We start from the raw sequence: 17,680 nt of genomic DNA on the forward strand, positions 1-17,680 counted from the left end.
TCTTTGGTGCTCTTCTGATCAGTCAATTAATCGAAGGCACTCACTGAGTGTTTACTGTATGCAGAGCACTGTATTAAACACTTGAGAAAATACAACAGAGTAGAAGTGCCATTTTGAGAAGTGCACCATGGGAAAAATTATAGTGTAAGAAACAATCAACTCCTCAACATTCATCATTATACCCAAATAGAGGTTCACAGAATTTCTAAATATCTAGTTACTTGACTGCCTCTCGTATCATAGGGAAAACTAAGCTTTAAGGAATGAAACCATGCTCTTACAGCTAATGTAGTTGAGTAGCAAGAGTGGGTTTTAGTAGTACAATTTCATCATCTCTACCCACTTTGCTTCATATTCGTATACACTTTAAGGTCAGTAATGCTAGGAAACAAAGGATTCAGGGGTTAATAATAATAATAATAATGTTGGTATTTGTTAAGCTCTTACTATGTGCCGAGCACTGTTCTAAGCGCTGGGGTAGACACAGGGGAATCAGGTTGTCCCACGTGGGGCTCACAGTCTTTATCCCCATTTTACAGATGAGGAAACTGAGGCACCGAGAAGTTAAGTGACTTGCCCAAAGTCACACAGCTGACAAGTGGCCAAGCCGGGATTCGAACCCATGACCTCTGACTCCAGAGCCCGTGCTCTTTCCACTGAGCCACGCTGCTTCCTCACAAATCCATAATTCTGTTCAGTGTGAAAACCATCTTCTATGAACTTGATAGACTTTAATGAAAATTTGCATACCAGGTCTTTCAATTAGTTGCTTAGAAAGTGCAAAATTTAAGACTATTCAGGAAACAACTGCATGCCAGATGATTTTTCTGAAAACTTTTCTTAAAGAGATCAGAGAAAATATGTAATATTCACTCAAGATTGAGACTGACCCACGGCAGTTTTAGAATATGGAGAAAACATAGGTAAACTTCCTATAGGCATTTGTACAAAAGCAGGCACTGTCTTAAAAGTTATTTAAAAGAGTTTTCTCATTATAAAATATTAAATGCCAGGACCCTGATATGGAGAAATGAATTTCATGAAAACAGTACACTGATGGGCAGTTAGCTCATAATTCTGTGGATTACTTTCATTCACTCACCTACCTGCCCTTGTTTCTAGTATTATAGTGCATTTCTTAGAACCATTTCCCAAACAAAATATTTCTCCTCCAATAATTGAATACTATGCAAGAACTCTGAAATATGGTGACGCAAGTAATGAAGCAGTACTGGAAACCTCTACACCATTAGTACCTCAATAAAAATGCAGAAGGCCGAATACAAGTTTTATCATAGAGAGAAAAAGGCACCTAGGCAGATGAGTTTGTTGGGGAAAGTTTTTACTCCACCTGCTATAATTGCCAGAGTATTAGGATAAATAATTTGCTCACATTCCCTTAGGATGCTAAACTCTGTATTCTTCTGGTTGATGGCTTAATTTTAAATCACACCAGGAACCACTGACAATTATAGATAACTTTTGACATTTTCTTCCCCTCTTAGATAAAAAACAACAAATAAAACTTGCTCAATTCAGGTGAGTCCCCTGCTGACAAGGGGAAATTAAATTGTCTTCTGATTAATTGCATGTCGAGAACCATCAGTGTCCTGCTGATAACCATCTCCTTGGGCTCACATATGGAGATAGGCTCCCTTATCATGTCTTGCTAAGAGCCTGAATTAGTGTGCAAATGAACAATTTTAAGTATGTTTACGGGGCTGATAATACATTTCACCTTCCCACAAACTCGAGCCAAGTCAGAGTTAATCTTATCTGGCACTCACTTTCTCAAGCACTTCTCTTTGTATTTTCCCTGTTGCCTAAGTTTTCCTGCAACAATAGAAAGCAATGACAAAGTTCCATGCTATTTACCTTCTTGACATCATGAAAAAGAGAGAGTATTTGTATAGGCTTATCAATGACAGACATTCTCTATTCTATAATATAGAATCCTCTTGGCAGAAGTGATGAGCTGTTGTCCGAGTGGATTTAACTCAACAGAGAGAGTTGGAGAGAAAGGGAAAAAAGTGTTTTCACCTGCAGGACATAAACTGGCAGGATCCTCAGGGTTGATATCTCATAATAATAATAATAATATTAATAATGGTGTTTGTTAAGCACTCAGTATATGCCAAGCACTGTATTAAGCAGTGGGGTGGATACAAGCAAATCGAGTTGGGCAAAGTCCCTGTTTCAAATGGGGCACTGTCTCAATCCCCATTTTGCAGATGAGGTAACTGAGGCCCAGAGAAGTGAAGTGACCTGCTCAAGGTCACACACAGACAAGTGGAGGAGTCAGGATTAGAACCCGTGACCTTCTGACTCTCAGGCCCATGCTAAGGTAGTCACACTATAGGAAATTAAGGAACAGTCACTTTAGGATGGGAGGGGCAAGTTGTGACACCTTCTCTCTTTCAACCCTTATATTCAGCTTGTCATCAAATCTTATATCAACTCTTTCTCTATAACATTTCCAGGATTTGTATCTTCCATTGCAACCAGCCACCACGCTGGTGAGGCACATATCATATCCCAGAATGACAACTGCATCAGCCTGCCCATTCGAGTCCTACCCTTCAGTCTGTACCCTTTCCAGGCCATACTTAGCACACCTGCCCAGATCATTTTTCTCACACTCTGCTGCACCCATCTCCCCTCTCTTTAAAAACTTTTAAAATGGTTGCCGATTCCTTACCCCAACGGGCATAACCTCTACACCAGTGGCTTTAAAACAATCTGCTTTCTTCCTCCTCCTTAACCACTCTCGTCCCACTTCATCCCAGCTCACACTCTTTATTCCTCTCAATCGAATCAACTCTATCTCATTCTTGTTAACACCGATCTCTTATACCTGCCCTCCCTTCTACCTGGAACTCCCTCCCTCTACATGTCCAACAGACTACCGCTCTCCCCATCTCCAAATTAATTCTGAAATTGCATCTGCTCCAAGAGTCTTCTCCAATTTATTTCTTATCTCCCCAGTTTATATCACCCAACTGCCACTTGAGGATTCACTAATCATTTCAGCACTTAAACATTCACAGTTCTCTTAGCACTCACTCACTTGCATATCGTATACTTTATTATTTCATCTTGTCTGTACTTTTTTGTTTCTGTTTGACTCCCTAGCTAAATCGTAAGCTGCTTGAGGGCAAATATTATTCAAACTAATTCCATTGTACTCTTTTCCAAGGCCTTATTACCCAGATGTAATATTACTGTCATTGGTAGGTATTTATAGGGAGCACAGTGTTTCAAAGAATTTCTTCTAAGCAAATAGAATGCACAGACACATACAAATAAAATACAAAACACCAACCTTGGTGATGGATTGTGAACACGATAGCAATGTAGTCTTCAGAGCACTAGTTGGAATGATGTTATCAAAGGGGACACTGATGACACACCATTTGCACTAAAACCTACCTTGACATCCTGATTCTATCACATTTAAAAGCACTTCTAGTAAAACTCAAATTGTAAAATATTATAATTAACTTAGCTGAAAATGTGTGGCACTTGAATATCCCAAAGGTAGTCAAGAGACATTTACTTTTACACTTTTCAAATTGCAATTTTAAAAAGAGTCTACAGATGAACACATCCAGTCTAAAGGAGGTGTTAAAATATTTTTAATAGACTGTCAAACAAGCCCTTTCTGGGTGCTTGAGTTCTTTAGACTCTCAATTTCTGATCTTACCTGTTTCCTAGAGTACTTGTGTAAATGTTCAGTACTGCAATTGTAAAGCTGTTATCTGCTGAGCTGCTTCAGTTTTTTTGTTTTTGTGAGTGAAGAAAACTTGGAGTTCACCTGAGTCTCTTCATTAGGCTAGGTAATGTGCACATTAAACTAGACATTCACTCATCTATATCAATCTGCTTTTTAGAATGCAATTTTGTAGCATCTTAAGGTTTTAGCTGTCATAATACCACTGAATGCTTTAGAACTATAGCTGGATAACTTTTCTGTTGGAGCTCAATAGCATTTAGGGGAAAGCTACCATTATGCGATTTATCTTGGGAAATGTTTAGGAGCATTAGCAGCATGTCCTAGTGGATAGAGCACAGGACTCAGAGTCAGAAGGACCAGGGTTCGAAACCAAGCTCTGCCTCTCGTCTGTTGTACAAACTTAGGCAAGTGGCTTCATTTTTCTGAGTCTCAGTTACCTCATCTGTAAAATGGGGATTAAGACTTGTAAGCCCCTTATGGGACAGGGACTCTGTTCAACCTGATTTGCCTGTATTTACCCCAGTACTTTGCCTGGCACACAGTAAGTGCTTAACAAATACCTCAATTATTATTAATATTGATAATTAGAAGAAATACTGAAATATAAATATGTCACCGCTGCTATGTAGAATATTATTTTTACAATATGTGTTATTTATCCAAGTAAGCGGTCAAGAGTATCTAAAACTGATTGCACATAAGAAAAAAATTATTTTAGCAATTTCACTTTTATATTATTCTAACATCTAACTGAATTATAAATATCATTAGAGGGGAGAATATCAATTTGGGAAAGTTTAAAAGCACCTCACATTAATTCCATGTATTAAACTATAGTTTCAGATTATAAAAGTTGCCCATAAGAATATGAAAAAAGTTGTATGTTAGCAAGAATCTAAAATGAAGCTTTGAAGAGATCAGATGAGCTAAGAGAAACTCAGAGAACAAATAAAATCTTGTTTCGTGGAAAACCAACTTATGGTTAACCATTAACAAATAAGTAAAATTCGAGTAACATCAACCTCTTGCATTACCTTTTCAAAAATACAAAATTTTTTTTACAATGATTAACCTTTACAAATGAGAGCTATGAAATTACTGCATCTTCTAAAAACTAGCAGGTTTAGTGTACAAGTAAAAAAATATGCTGGATCCCCAGGTTACTGGAATTTATAGAACATTTTACTTTATGTGCTTTGCAAAAATAATTTAATTTAATATTTAAGTCACCATTTCAATGCACAAGAGAATATTTATATGAATGAAATATTAATCATTTGAGTGTATCTAGATAGTTGGCAAGATGACAATTTTCTGGTTTTGTACTGTAGAAATTCATAGATTATAAGACTTCTTACCTGAAAGACACCCTGTGACTGACAGAAAGAGAATCAGTTTCCATGACGACCCCATCCTTGGCTACTAGCGTCTTCCCAAGTTGTGTTGTGACTGTTAGCAGCTCTGACGATTCTTCATTAAGGTTCAGCCTATTGAGACAGAAGATGGCTCTTGGTTAGAAAAAAAACAATCCAGCTCTAATATGTTAAGAAATGGATAGGGCATACTTGGCCCTAAAGCAATTAAAAATCTTAAAGCCAAAAACTCAAGGTAAAAAAAAATACGCTATTTATTCAGATCACCTCAATAAGTTAATAATTCTTGACGTTTCTATACACTAAGTACTCAATACCCAAAGGGAGAGAAAGTTACTGATTCCACCACAACACCCCATGTTTCTGTGTTTTCTATGGGTCATTTATACAGTTTACTACTCCAAGCTGGCAGACAGCAAAAACCCAGGCCCCAGTTGGCAGTTACTTTATTCAAAAGTAATGCAGACCACATGGAGAATTCACCAACTCCTGGGGTTGAAAAATGACAATGCATAAGCCAGATATACTAATATGTCCTTCTCTGATATAGAACATTGCTAGTGAACGATTAGTCGGCTGCCTTTATGGTCTGTGCGGGTAGCTCATCCCATACTCTGTAGGGGACTTTCCACCATTAATTATTCATGCCAACTGCCTTTGTTTCTTACTCCTGTGATAATCTGTGGTCTGATAGGTTCCCTTGTTTGCTAAGTTATTTCTCTCAGCAACCTTTCCTAAGGGAAATAAGTATTTTCATGAATATTTAACTTTTGGGGGAGAGAGGGTCTACTGACCATTCTTATTAAAACAAACAGGGTCCAAGTATTCATTTCTCTCCAATTCCCTTTTTTCTAGGAGGCTACGTCAGCCAGAGACCCAATAAAAACATCCCCAAGACAAATATAGCAAGGAAATACTAGGGCTTTAGGGATAGAAGTAAGACTAGGAGGCTAAATTGGTTCTGAACTTTCAGATACTTCTGTCTCCAGACCAAAGAAATGAAAGCTGTTAAATTGCAACATGTTTAAATAAACCCCTTGAAATAATATTCTAAATAAGACTCATTCTTACTAGAGTGCAAAAACTCCAAGTTACATGCTACATCTTCCATGAAAAAAATTTTGAAATCCCCCCAAAATATTTTTAACTAGCCCCCAAGATCTTTCCTAATTTTGCATTGATTATAAGAGACTCTTTGCCTGTGGGAAATTCACCACACTTCAATTTTGGTCCTTTCACCAGAGAATTCTAAGTACCAGCTACTCAGTAATACTTGCTTGTCTTTTTTTTTTTTTTTGTCCATGAATACATACAACACCCCTGAACATCCAAAAGCATCTAGGAACATGGACAAACTGGATTCTGAGTGTAAAATAATACACATGGGAAGAAGTACGTAATCCTTGGCCTCAATCCTGGGTTTCTCCATGACCAAGCTTACGAGAGTTTAGATAATTTGCATATATAATCTTTGTTACCCAGCACACCGAGAAATTGCCTTTGAGTAAAGTTAAAGGAAAAAGAAATGAATAAAAGAAAAAAAAACACTTTTTCCCTGCTACTAGGTAGTTAGAAGTCACAGTTCTGGAAGAGCACTCTTGAAATACCCAGATAAGAAATTTAGAAGTAGCAGTAGTGGGAAAATATAGGTTGAAATTTCCACTAAACGAATCTCTGATTTGCCCATCTTTGTAGGAATTTAGAGGAAAGAAAATCCATCAGAGGAATATGAGATTGAGAAGTGCAAGCTAAATTAATTCTGACCCCTAATACAATTAGGTGTGAAGGTCTAGAATACAATGGTAGAATGATTTTAACACAAGATAGTTGATATAATCATCATTTCTGGAGTATCAATTTAAACTGTCAACAATTCCAAGCACTATGAACTGCTTTGGAGTCCAGGACTCAAAAAGCAATATTGCTGCCCAATTCGCTGCTCTATTGATGCATGGGATTTCAAGATTGCAAAGGCAAATGACTTTAGAGAGATAGGCCTTAAGACTCAGAGTCTAATATCCAGGCAGGGTATGAGGAGGTTTAGGTTGGGTGCCAAATTCTGACATTTCCGCACTCCTGTAGGGGGACAGGACTTCAGAAACATGATGGGCAAGGTAAATACAATTTTGGTAATACTTGCTTGAAATAATAATCATGTTTGTTCAGTGCTTACTTTGTGCCAGGAACTGCACTAAGCACTGGGGTAGATATTAATCAGGTCAGACACAGTCCCTGTCCCACATAGAGCTCACAGTCTTATTTTCCATTTTACACATGAGGGACCTGAGGCACAGAGAAGTTAAGTGACTTGCCAAAGGTCACACAGCAGAGAAATGGAGGAGCCGGCATTAGAGCCCAGGTGCTATGACTCCCAAGACCATGCTGCTTCTCTACTTGCCCTTGGAATTTACTTATCCTGCCTAGCCACTTCCATACAGCTCAAGAATCTTTGAATTTGTGAGGTGTGAGCCGGGATGAAAGGTACAGAAAATCGGAATACAGGTGCTGTTTACTATAGGGGATAAGTACAGAACTATGTTTTTTCCCTCTTGGGAGCATTTTATTTTTTTTTAGCTTTTCCCATGCGAGAAACATCTTCTCTTTAACTTTTATCATAAGATAAACTATAATTTAAGACTCTTAGATTATTAAGAAGAAACCATTGGGATGGAATTACTGAGAGGTGTGTTTTAATTAAGCTGAGTAGATCTATTCTTGAAGAGATATAATCCTGAAATTGTTAATCCGATGACAATCACAATCTTTTTTTTTTTAATTAATGCATTTGTTAAGCACTTTACTATTTGCCAGGCACTGTTCTAAGCACTGGGGTAGATACAAGATAATCACATTTGACATAACCCCCGTCCCACATGCGGTTCACATTCTTAATCCACATTATAAAGAGGAGGTAATTTAGGCCTAGAGAAAGGAGATGAGTTGCCCAAGATCATAAAACAGACAAATAGCAGAGATTAAAACCCGGGTCCTCTGACTCCCAAGGCTGAGCTCTTTACACTAGATCACCCTGCTTCTCATAGCTTGACCTTAAACCCCTCTTTTAAAAAAAGTACCTCCGCTTTAATATATTATTTGACCCAATCCCCAAAAGTATTTGGCAAGTGCACAGTGATAATTCCAAAATAGGTATTTAATTAATACAGCTGACTCTGGCTAGAATCTTACCAGGGTAGTTCTGAATCTTTTTGGTCCTTCTGTAGTTTCCAGATGATTTACCCACATTTCTATTGTGGGTGCAACTGAGGAAATTAGAAACCAGGGAGAGCCAGCTCAATCAATCAATCAATGGCATTTATTAAGTGTTACTTATTCTTTACAGAGCGCTGAACTAAGTACTTGGGAAAGTACAATACAATGTACAAAGTACAATACAACATGATTCAGCAAGTGTCCAGATACCCAGGTTTTTCACAGGTGTGGGTCTCATTAGTTTGGTTGTAAATCCAGATCATTTTGGTTCTGCCTTTGGGAATACAGCTCTCAAAGGTGTGACCCCAAGATAGAGAGGTAGCCAGCCAAAGGAGACTGCAAACAAACAAAAAGAAAGAATTTCATACTTCTCCAGTGAATTTCTGCACTGGGTTCAAAACATGTTCAGATAAGTTTATGGACATGTTTTGAACCTAATGCATTCAGTGGAAACAATATCCAGCTGCTGTATAACAGTTTGCTAGAAAAGAGAGGGATGATGAAGAAAAGTTAGGGCATCTGCATATTGCCTGGATTTTTTTTTAAATTTTAAATTGTTAAGGAGAAATGGCCCAGTCTGCTTAGTTTGCATTTAAGAACGATGCCTTGGTGACTGGCTCATGTGAAATCTTAAATATATGCCTTTTAATGATGATGAATTCTATGCTGCACATTTATGTGAATTGTTGAAATTTTCTCATCTCAAGGAAGCTGATTAAAGCTTTTTCTCAAGTCATACATACACTAATCTACTGATCTACTCAGCATGACGTATACAATGACATCATAACCAGAGATGATTTATAAAGCAATTTCCTGTAATAGAGGGTGGTAAAATCAGGTCAATAACATCACATATAAACCCACTGACCAAGTTTGTTCTCGTCCAGTGAAATGAAGTCATATTAACTAAATGGTAGTAGAGCAATAGTGTCAACTCAGTGGGAATTATGAGGGAAAAGCAATTAGCTTTGTCTTCACAGATTTTTCGTAGCTTTCCCGGCCCATTGCTTGGGATTAGATGGAACTAGTGCTTCAAAGTGACTGGATTAGGAGTTGTATAATCCTGCTAGACTGTAAATTCCTTGATGGAAGGGTTCATGTCTGTTACATTCTCTCAAGCACTTAGTACAGTCCTCTTCCCATAATAAGCCCTCAATAAATACGATGTATTGATTGGTTCTCTGGCAGCAAGAAGGCTTATCCCACAAGCATCACAACCTCTTGGAGCCCCAAACTCTCTGAGCTCCATCCCAAGTTTGCTTCCATAATCAATGGGAAAAGGTGGCTCCCCTGAAATAGGGAGAAACCTTGTAGCCTTGATGCTAGCCACCAGAGGCAAGTTATGCATTTGACCTTTCAACTTTACTTCTAAAGTTCATTCAAAATTATCGAAGAACCTGGATTTTCCCCTTTGTTATATACAAAGATCTTCTACAGTCTACATCCATCTTGACAACTCAGAGGGACTTTTCACTACTTTTGAAAATATTCTCAAATACTATCTGGACCACATATGGAAGTGGGACGAGGGTCAAAAAGGGGCCCCAGGTTTCCAACTCTTGGAAACTCATCTCTACTTGAGGATCTTGGCAATGTCTCCTCTCCTCAAACAGATAGCTGGCACCTATGGCAGAGGTGGAGGGATTGCCATGAGCAGAAGAGAGATGGAAACAACTGTCAGAGTGGCTTTCAAAAATTAGTACACGTCCTAAATATGATAAATTTCTTTTCAGATAGATCTAGGCTTATTGATTTTCAATAATTCTTGCAGTTATCCTTACCTAAGAAAAAGCTGTAACTTCATTTAAGATACTTTTCATTTACTTTTCATATAAGACCATTATAAGTCTGAAGAAGAGTTCTATTCAGTGAATAGATTTGCAAATATGGAACTTCAAAGTGCATTTGAAAAGACAAAGCGATTATCCAACAAGACATTTAAAATAGTCAATTGCTATTCTAATACAGTCTATAGTGGTTTAAAGGCTGGTAATTTTTTGCTCTTCGCTATTTTCTACTTGAATTACTGCAGTACATTTTTTAAAATGCCATGCTGAATGATATTAATGGCTCAACAAATTGACTAGTGTTATAGGAATATATCTATTATTTTTATGATCATATTTAATTGCAAGAGTTTCTTGAAATTTCTAATTAAAGCCAGCACTAAAAATTATATCTCTGGGTCTAAGCAAGCATTTTCATATTTGAACATACCTCATCATTATTAGTAGTACACCAATAGTTCAGTAAAATATAAGACGAGCAAATTAAAGTGGACTGAAAGTGTTGGCATTAGCTATCTTACCATTAAAATGGGTACTTCCCTTCAGAGAGGCAAACATAAATAGAAGTAGTCTAATTGGAACCAGAAGAACTTCCTCACAGACCTCAGGGTTTTATAACCTATATGTCAGAGGCAGACTTGTATCATGATCCCTGAAGGGAGATTTTATCTGCTTTACAGTATTTAAAATGACACTGTCAAACTAAATGTTCAAATGGTAATGCTAAGGAACCTATTTCCTGCTCCCAACTAGGAGTTGGAGAGGAGGGAAAGGTAATCTATCCAAAGATGATTTTGAATGAGTTTAACAACCATCAACTACAGAGGTGTGCTATTGAGAGTCGATCAGAATGACCCCTACCTTGCACATTTCCAGGGGCAAATTGAAGTTGAAATTTGATTTCAACCCCAGGATCCCGTAACATAAAATCTCCTAAATTATTAGTGAAAAAGAAACTAGACAGCTCACCACCAACTTTTTGCCCGAAGTCACCGTTACCATTTCTTAGAGGACTATGCCTTTATGACATGTTCATAAAAAGAGGAAGGCACATTCCTAAAGCAAATATGCTGTTGAACCCCTGCAAGATTTCTTATTTAGAAGTCCAAATGTTACTGGGTAAATCATATTTAAAAAAAAATAGTGGTGTGTGAGCCTGTAGAGCAAAGGACAAAATAACTCATCTGAGGATTCAGGCATTAAATCTGGAAAATGAGAAAGAAAAAATACAAAAACACAAACTGAGTAAAATCTTGTCACAGGATTTGTCCCATTTGTTTGCAAAACAGATGTTACATTATGATGTGATCAGTTGGGGTTTGAAAATTAACACTGAGTTTAGTCCCAGACAAAAGATTCTACAAAATTTTTAAAAAAGAGTCATCTGGTCATATCTGATAATATACTTGAAAAGCAGAGGTGGTTGGGAACAAGGAAACTGTTGCTCAGGGAATATGCACGAGCTCCTAATGGGAACACAAGAAAGAGTCAGAAAATGAGTTTTCAAATCCTTTTATGTCATTGTCTGAAGAGTCAGCAATGTGCTTCTATGGATAAAAAAAAAAATCTGCGGAAGTTCTTATAAAGCTGAGTGAGTAAACGGAACGATGGCAGACAAGCATCAATGTGAGCAGGTGCAAGATAAGGCACTGAGGGAAAAATACTCCAAATTACAACTACATGACTAAGGGAAGGTCTCGAAGTCATCATTGACTATTCTAAATAAGCAGTAAACTATGCAGCAGAAGCCATTTTGGCTAATCAAAAATTACTTGGAATCCTGCCTGGTTAGCATCAGCACTACCTGCCTGGAACTTCTTCCCCTTTCTAATTCTCCTGACCATCCACCTAATAAGATGGAAAAGGTTACGTATCCCTCTCAACTTCAAAACAATAAAGCACTGTTCTCCCCACCTGCAAAGCTGTTCTGAAATCACATCTCCTTTGGGAGGCCTCCCCAGATTTATTGCTAATCATCCCAAGTTAACTTCTTTCCAACTAATACTTTAGCACCTCTAGGCACTGACTCGTTCAATCGTATTTATTGAGCACTTACTGTGTGCTGAACACTGTACTAAGTGCTTGGAAAGTACAATTCAGTAATAGAGAGAGACAACCCCTGCCCACAATGGGCTTACAGTATAAGCAGTGTGGCTTAGTGGAAAGAGCATGGGAGCACAGGCTTGGGAGTCAGAGGACATGGTTTCTAATCCCAGCTCTGCCACTTGTCTGCTGTGTGACCTTGGGCATATCACTTAACTTCTCTGTGCCTCAGTTACCTCAACTGGAAAATGGGGATTAAAAGTGTGAGCCCCATGTAGGTCAACCTGATTACCCAGTGCTTAGATCAGTGCTTGGCACTTAGTAAGTGCTTAACAGATACCATTAAAAAAAATTGATGGAATTTGAAGGCTGAGTAATCACATACCACTGAGAGACTCAAATATTGTAAAAAAAAGTTATTTCTCTTTAAACATATAATCTCATTTCCCACAGAACCAGTGTAAAATGGCAATAGGCAATCTATTTAATCCTTTCTCGGCTAAATTCATAATAATTCACTTAGTCCTACATCACTGAGTTCTGTCTAAAAGGTAACTATGACACTGAGGTCACATACAAGATTAGAAGCTATTTCTGGAAGTATGAATCTTTTCTACCTTTTAATTGGAGTGACTAGAATGGGATATCTGATGGATTAAGAGAAGTCTTAAATGGTAACATGCCAATCTATTCTCCATTTTTCCCCCAGGACTTTCAAACCTCCCAAGCAATGAATTCTACCAGTCTCTATCAGTATACAGCATAACAGCTATGCGAAAATCACAGTTCTAAGCACTTAGAGGGAATGCCAGAAAATAATGAGCTTGCAATTTAATGGGGGAGATAGTTGACATAAATTAATGAATAAGCCATAATTAATAGTAAGAAAAATGATGCAAATGATGGAGGCTTCTGCAGTGACATATTTGATCAATTCCACACAGCACTGAGCTGTCAGGATCAAATGTGAATGGCTTTTGGTTATCAAAAAAGTGTAAAAACAAGTCCCAAAGTTGTTAAATAAATAAATGGACGACTTTATTACTAATGCTATCTTACTATATTTTCCACTGTGTTTTATTTCAGAGACAAAAGGTCATTTTTAATCATCCTATCCCTATTCAAATTAATCACTCCATCTTGGAACAAAATCAGGCAGAAAGATGTCATCCGTCATTGATCTGAAGTGCTTCTGATCCAATTATACCAGGTACCGAGCAAAAATATTGACTCCCTCATGATGGAAACAGTGTTCGAAGCCACTGAGGAACAAAGTTCTGTACGTTGTCATTACTTCTCAAATTAGCCCAGAGGGGGCAGGGGTTTACAGGAAATCATATTTCAATATAGCACTATATTTCTAGAAAATTAGCTGAACACTTCCCTCAGAAATGGAAGATGAGTATCCCAAATCATAATTATGATACATCACAAACTACAGGCAGCAGATATTTCACGGCCACCGAAAGGAAACAAAGCAAGTAGAAAGAGAGAGCTACACAGAAGAGAAGGTGTCAAAGCAGGAAACACAGGTTCCACAGTTATTTCCATTCTTCTTCTGTTAACTTATTCCAATATACCTATAAGGCTGGTCACAGAAGGTAACCTTTCATTGAGCTAAGGAAAACTGAAACAACTTTTATTTTCTTTGTTTTAAAAGTGTTTTATCCTTTAACATAAAGGCGCATCTTCCAAATCTCAGTTCTACAAAGCTACCTATAGTAAAATGTATTTCATAAAATCTCTAGTGTCTAGGAAACTACCACCAACACAAAGTTCACAGAAGAGAACATTGGTCTCAGACTTGAAGTTTGTTTAGCATTTAGAATTAGGAAAGGCTACAAGGGACCTGGAATAACTGCCATTGAAAAACAGCACATACCTCTAAAGAAGTGCATTGTGGTGATGGCAGATGAAGCGCTTAGTACAGTGTTCTACACACAGTAAGTGCTCAATAAATGAGACTGAACGAATGATGCCCGAACAAGAAAACACACCATGGGCAGAATGGATAAGATAGAGGTATGGTGAACAGGTTGGAATTAGAGAAGTGATGTATATAGGATGGATTGTAGTAGGAAATCAGTGAGGTAAGGAAGGAGGGGAAAGCTGAATGAGTGCTTTAAAGCAGTGGCTAGAAGTTTTGGTTTGCTAGGGTAGCAGATCGGCAACCCCTGGAGCTTCTTCAGGAGGAGGGAAGACACGGGAGGATAGTTTCAGAAAACTGATCTGGGCAGCAGGGTTAAGAAAGGACAGGGAGTGGGGACAGACAAAAAAAAAAAGTTGGTATTTGTTAAGCGCTTACTATGTGCTGAGCACTCTTCAAAGCGCTGGGGTAGACACAGGGGAATCAGGTTGTCCCACGTGGGGCTCACAGTCTTCATCCCCATTTTACAGATGAGGGAACTGAGGCACAGAGAAGTTAAGTGACTTGCCCACAGTCACACAGCTGACAAGTGGCAGAGCTGGGATTCGAACTCATGACCTCTGACTCCAAAGCCCGTGCTGTTTCCACTGAGCCACGCTGACAAAAAGTAAGGAGGTCAGCGAGGAAGCTGATGCAGTAGTCAAGTTGAGACAAGACAAGTAGAACCAATTTGGATGGAGAGGAATGGGCGGATTTTGTTATGAAGGTAGGGCCAACAGGATGGAGTGACAGAATGGATACATGGATACATGGGTTGAATGAGAGAGATGGGTTGAAGATAATGCCAAGATTATGGGTTTAGGAGATGGTGGGACAGTGGTGTTGTCTACAGCAATGGGAAAAACAGGTGGGGAAAAGGGTTTGGATGGAAAAAAATGTCTGAAAGTTCTGTTTTGGAAACGTTAAGTTTCATGTGTTGGCAGAGCAACCAAGTAGAGATGTCTTGAAGGCAGAAGGAAATGAGAGACTGAAGAGAAGGAGAAAGATCAGGACTGGAGAAGTCGATTTGGGAATCAAAAATAGTTAAAGAATGCCATGGATAGTTCAGATCAAAAGATCAAGAGCCTGCCTAGTTCCAAATAGGTTCCAATTTTCCAAACTATCTCAAATTGATTGAAGCTCCAATGTTTGGCCCCTCCTCCTCTTTGCACTTGGTAGTGGGAAGGTCAAAGGTGAGGGGCAGAGGAGAGCAGGGAAGTGATTAAGCTTCAGCTCTCCCATGCCCTGTGACTTCCAAAGGTACAGTCCCCTTTTCCCCTGGGTAAAGATGCCAGGGAACCTGAGGTCAGCAGGTTTAGCCAGGCCTAGGTCAGCAACATTCTGAGGGGCCCCCAGATGCTATCTGCAAAATAAAATCTTTCTATTATGATGATAATGGTATTTGTTAAGATCTTACTCTGTGCCAGGCATTGTACTAATCGGTGGGGTAGATTCAATTTAGTCAGGTTGGGCACAGTCTGTGCTCCACATGGGGCTCACCTTCAATCCCCATTTTACAGATGAAGTAGCAGGCACAGAGAACTCAAGCGATTTGCCCAAAGGCACACAGGAGAAAAGTGGCAGAGCCAGGTTGAGAACCCAGGTCTTTCTGACTCCCAGGCCAGTGCTCTAACTATTCAGCCATGCTGCTTTTATTCCTGGAATCATTTTTTGTTTCCATTTCAAAAGGCTAATAAATGCACATGAAAAAGGAAAAAGATGATCCAAAGTAGCTAGAATCTTAAAAATCATGTGTGATGTATCTAAAGCCAAAGCTAATTATCGGTGTCCACTGCAGGGGAAGGCATAAACAGTTTTCTCACTAATTGGCCAGACTCATGTGGGTCGTTCCTTCATGTCTGGGAAGGGTTAAGACAAGCCTGAAAAAACGTGCTGTACAGGAGCATTTACACAATTTTGCATCAGTGAACTGGAACACAACATTAGTCACCAGAGAAATGTTAGGTGATCCAGGAAAATTTAGCCATAAGGAGAAAAAAAGACACCCAAAGAAAAGGAGGCAATAGGGGAAATATTTTTCCACATTAACGGTGAATCCTGAAAACAAACCCCTATCATCTTACACTTACAAATAGAAAAACTGCACCCGTAAGGTAGATTTAAACTACCCTTTAATGAATTTACTGTGAAAACTGGTCAAATAAAATTAAACGGAAGCAAAGTTCTTAGTCATTTCCCTGAGTAGCAATTTTGATTAAACTGGGTAGAACTAGAATATTTGGGAAAACAGAACAAAACATGTTGGACCTCTTACTAGGAGTTGAAACTAGATTTATCATAATTACAATACATATAGGTTACAATAATTTTTCACAGAGAAGTGCTTATGAACCAGAAAAATGGCTCAGCATTATATACAACTATAATTATTTCCTTTTCTTGCCTTAAAGATTTATGACAACCACATTAGATAATTGCTTTTAAGTACATCCTTCTGCAGTTTAGCTACAGTCATCCTTTCCCTAATATTTAAAAAGAAAAGACATGACCATCCCAGTAGCCCCCAATAAGTTATTTTGATAACTGGGTCCCTTTCTGCTGTGCCTTAATAAATGACAGTTTAATCTTCGAGTATGTAGTATTTTGAATTTAACTCAAGAAAAGAAGTTACACGTTGTACTGGAGCCACGCCAAGGTATTAACTGTGCAACAAAGGTATGCTTTAAACAATGAATAGATCCCAAAACTAGTAATCTTCAAGAATTTTCCATTCTAGATTAAATCTCTTTAAGGTAAAAAAAAATCTCACCTCCCAAAATCAGAACATCAGGCAACTGAATCAAAGCTGGAACAACATCTTTAAGTCAAGCTGATTCACAAAAGACAAAATGCCAATAATTCTACAGATAACCACATTAGCTGGGAAGAGATTGTGAGCTTCTCCTCTGAATTGAAAACAATTTCCCAATTAATATCAGAGCACTAATGATCTGAATTAGGTTTTGTGTAGAGGACCAAATTTTGGCTTCTTTGCCACTCTCCCAGTGAAAAAGAGCACTGGATAAAGTTCAAAACATTATTTACTAAAAAGAAGTAGGTATCTGCTAGGAATCACTGAAATTCATCATTTAAATATGTACTTCTTCCTTTTATCTGTAAATTATTTCATTGTCTTTCTACCCGACTAGACTGTACGTGGCTCAGTGGAAAGAGCACGGGCTTTGGAGTCAGGGCTCATGAGTTCGAATCCCAGCTCTGCCACTTGTCGGCTGTGTGACTGTGGGCAAGTCACTTCACTTCTCTGCGTCTCAGTTCCCTCATCTGTAAAATGGGGATTAAGACTGTGAGCCCCACGTGGGACAACCTGATTCCCCTATGTCTACCCCAGCGCTTAGAACAGTGCTCGGCACATAGTAAGCGCTTAACAAATACCAACATTATTATTATTATTATTTTTGAGATTAGGGAATTTATTAACTCTATTGCACTTTCCCAAGCACTTAATGCAATTTTCTGCAGACAGGAAGTACTCTATAGTCTTTTTTTGACTTTTTTTGTGGTTAAAATGCAAGCAGGGTAGGTCCAAACAAAGACTTCTCCTCCCCCAATCCCAAAGTCTTTTCCCATGTCCTCTCCTCTCCCTCGAACCTTACAGTAAAAAAGC

General features: G+C 38.4%; 1 protein-coding gene across 11 annotated transcripts in view; it reads right to left on the reverse strand.

Moving 5' to 3' along the window:
- Window positions 1-17,680, reverse strand: part of CNTN5 (contactin 5) — a 653,229-nt gene that overhangs the window by 348,147 nt on the left and 287,402 nt on the right. For all 11 annotated transcript variants that reach the window (XM_029048199.2, XM_003430617.4, XM_029048198.2 and 8 more), the window contains one exon: window positions 5,092-5,220. In XM_029048199.2, the coding sequence (XP_028904032.1) occupies window positions 5,092-5,146 (55 nt within the window). In that variant the 5' untranslated portion in view covers window positions 5,147-5,220. The remainder of the gene's footprint in view (window positions 1-5,091; window positions 5,221-17,680) is intronic.

The sequence above is a fragment of the Ornithorhynchus anatinus genome, chromosome 20 (assembly GCF_004115215.2).
Source record: "Ornithorhynchus anatinus isolate Pmale09 chromosome 20, mOrnAna1.pri.v4, whole genome shotgun sequence".
NCBI lineage: Eukaryota > Metazoa > Chordata > Mammalia > Monotremata > Ornithorhynchidae > Ornithorhynchus > Ornithorhynchus anatinus.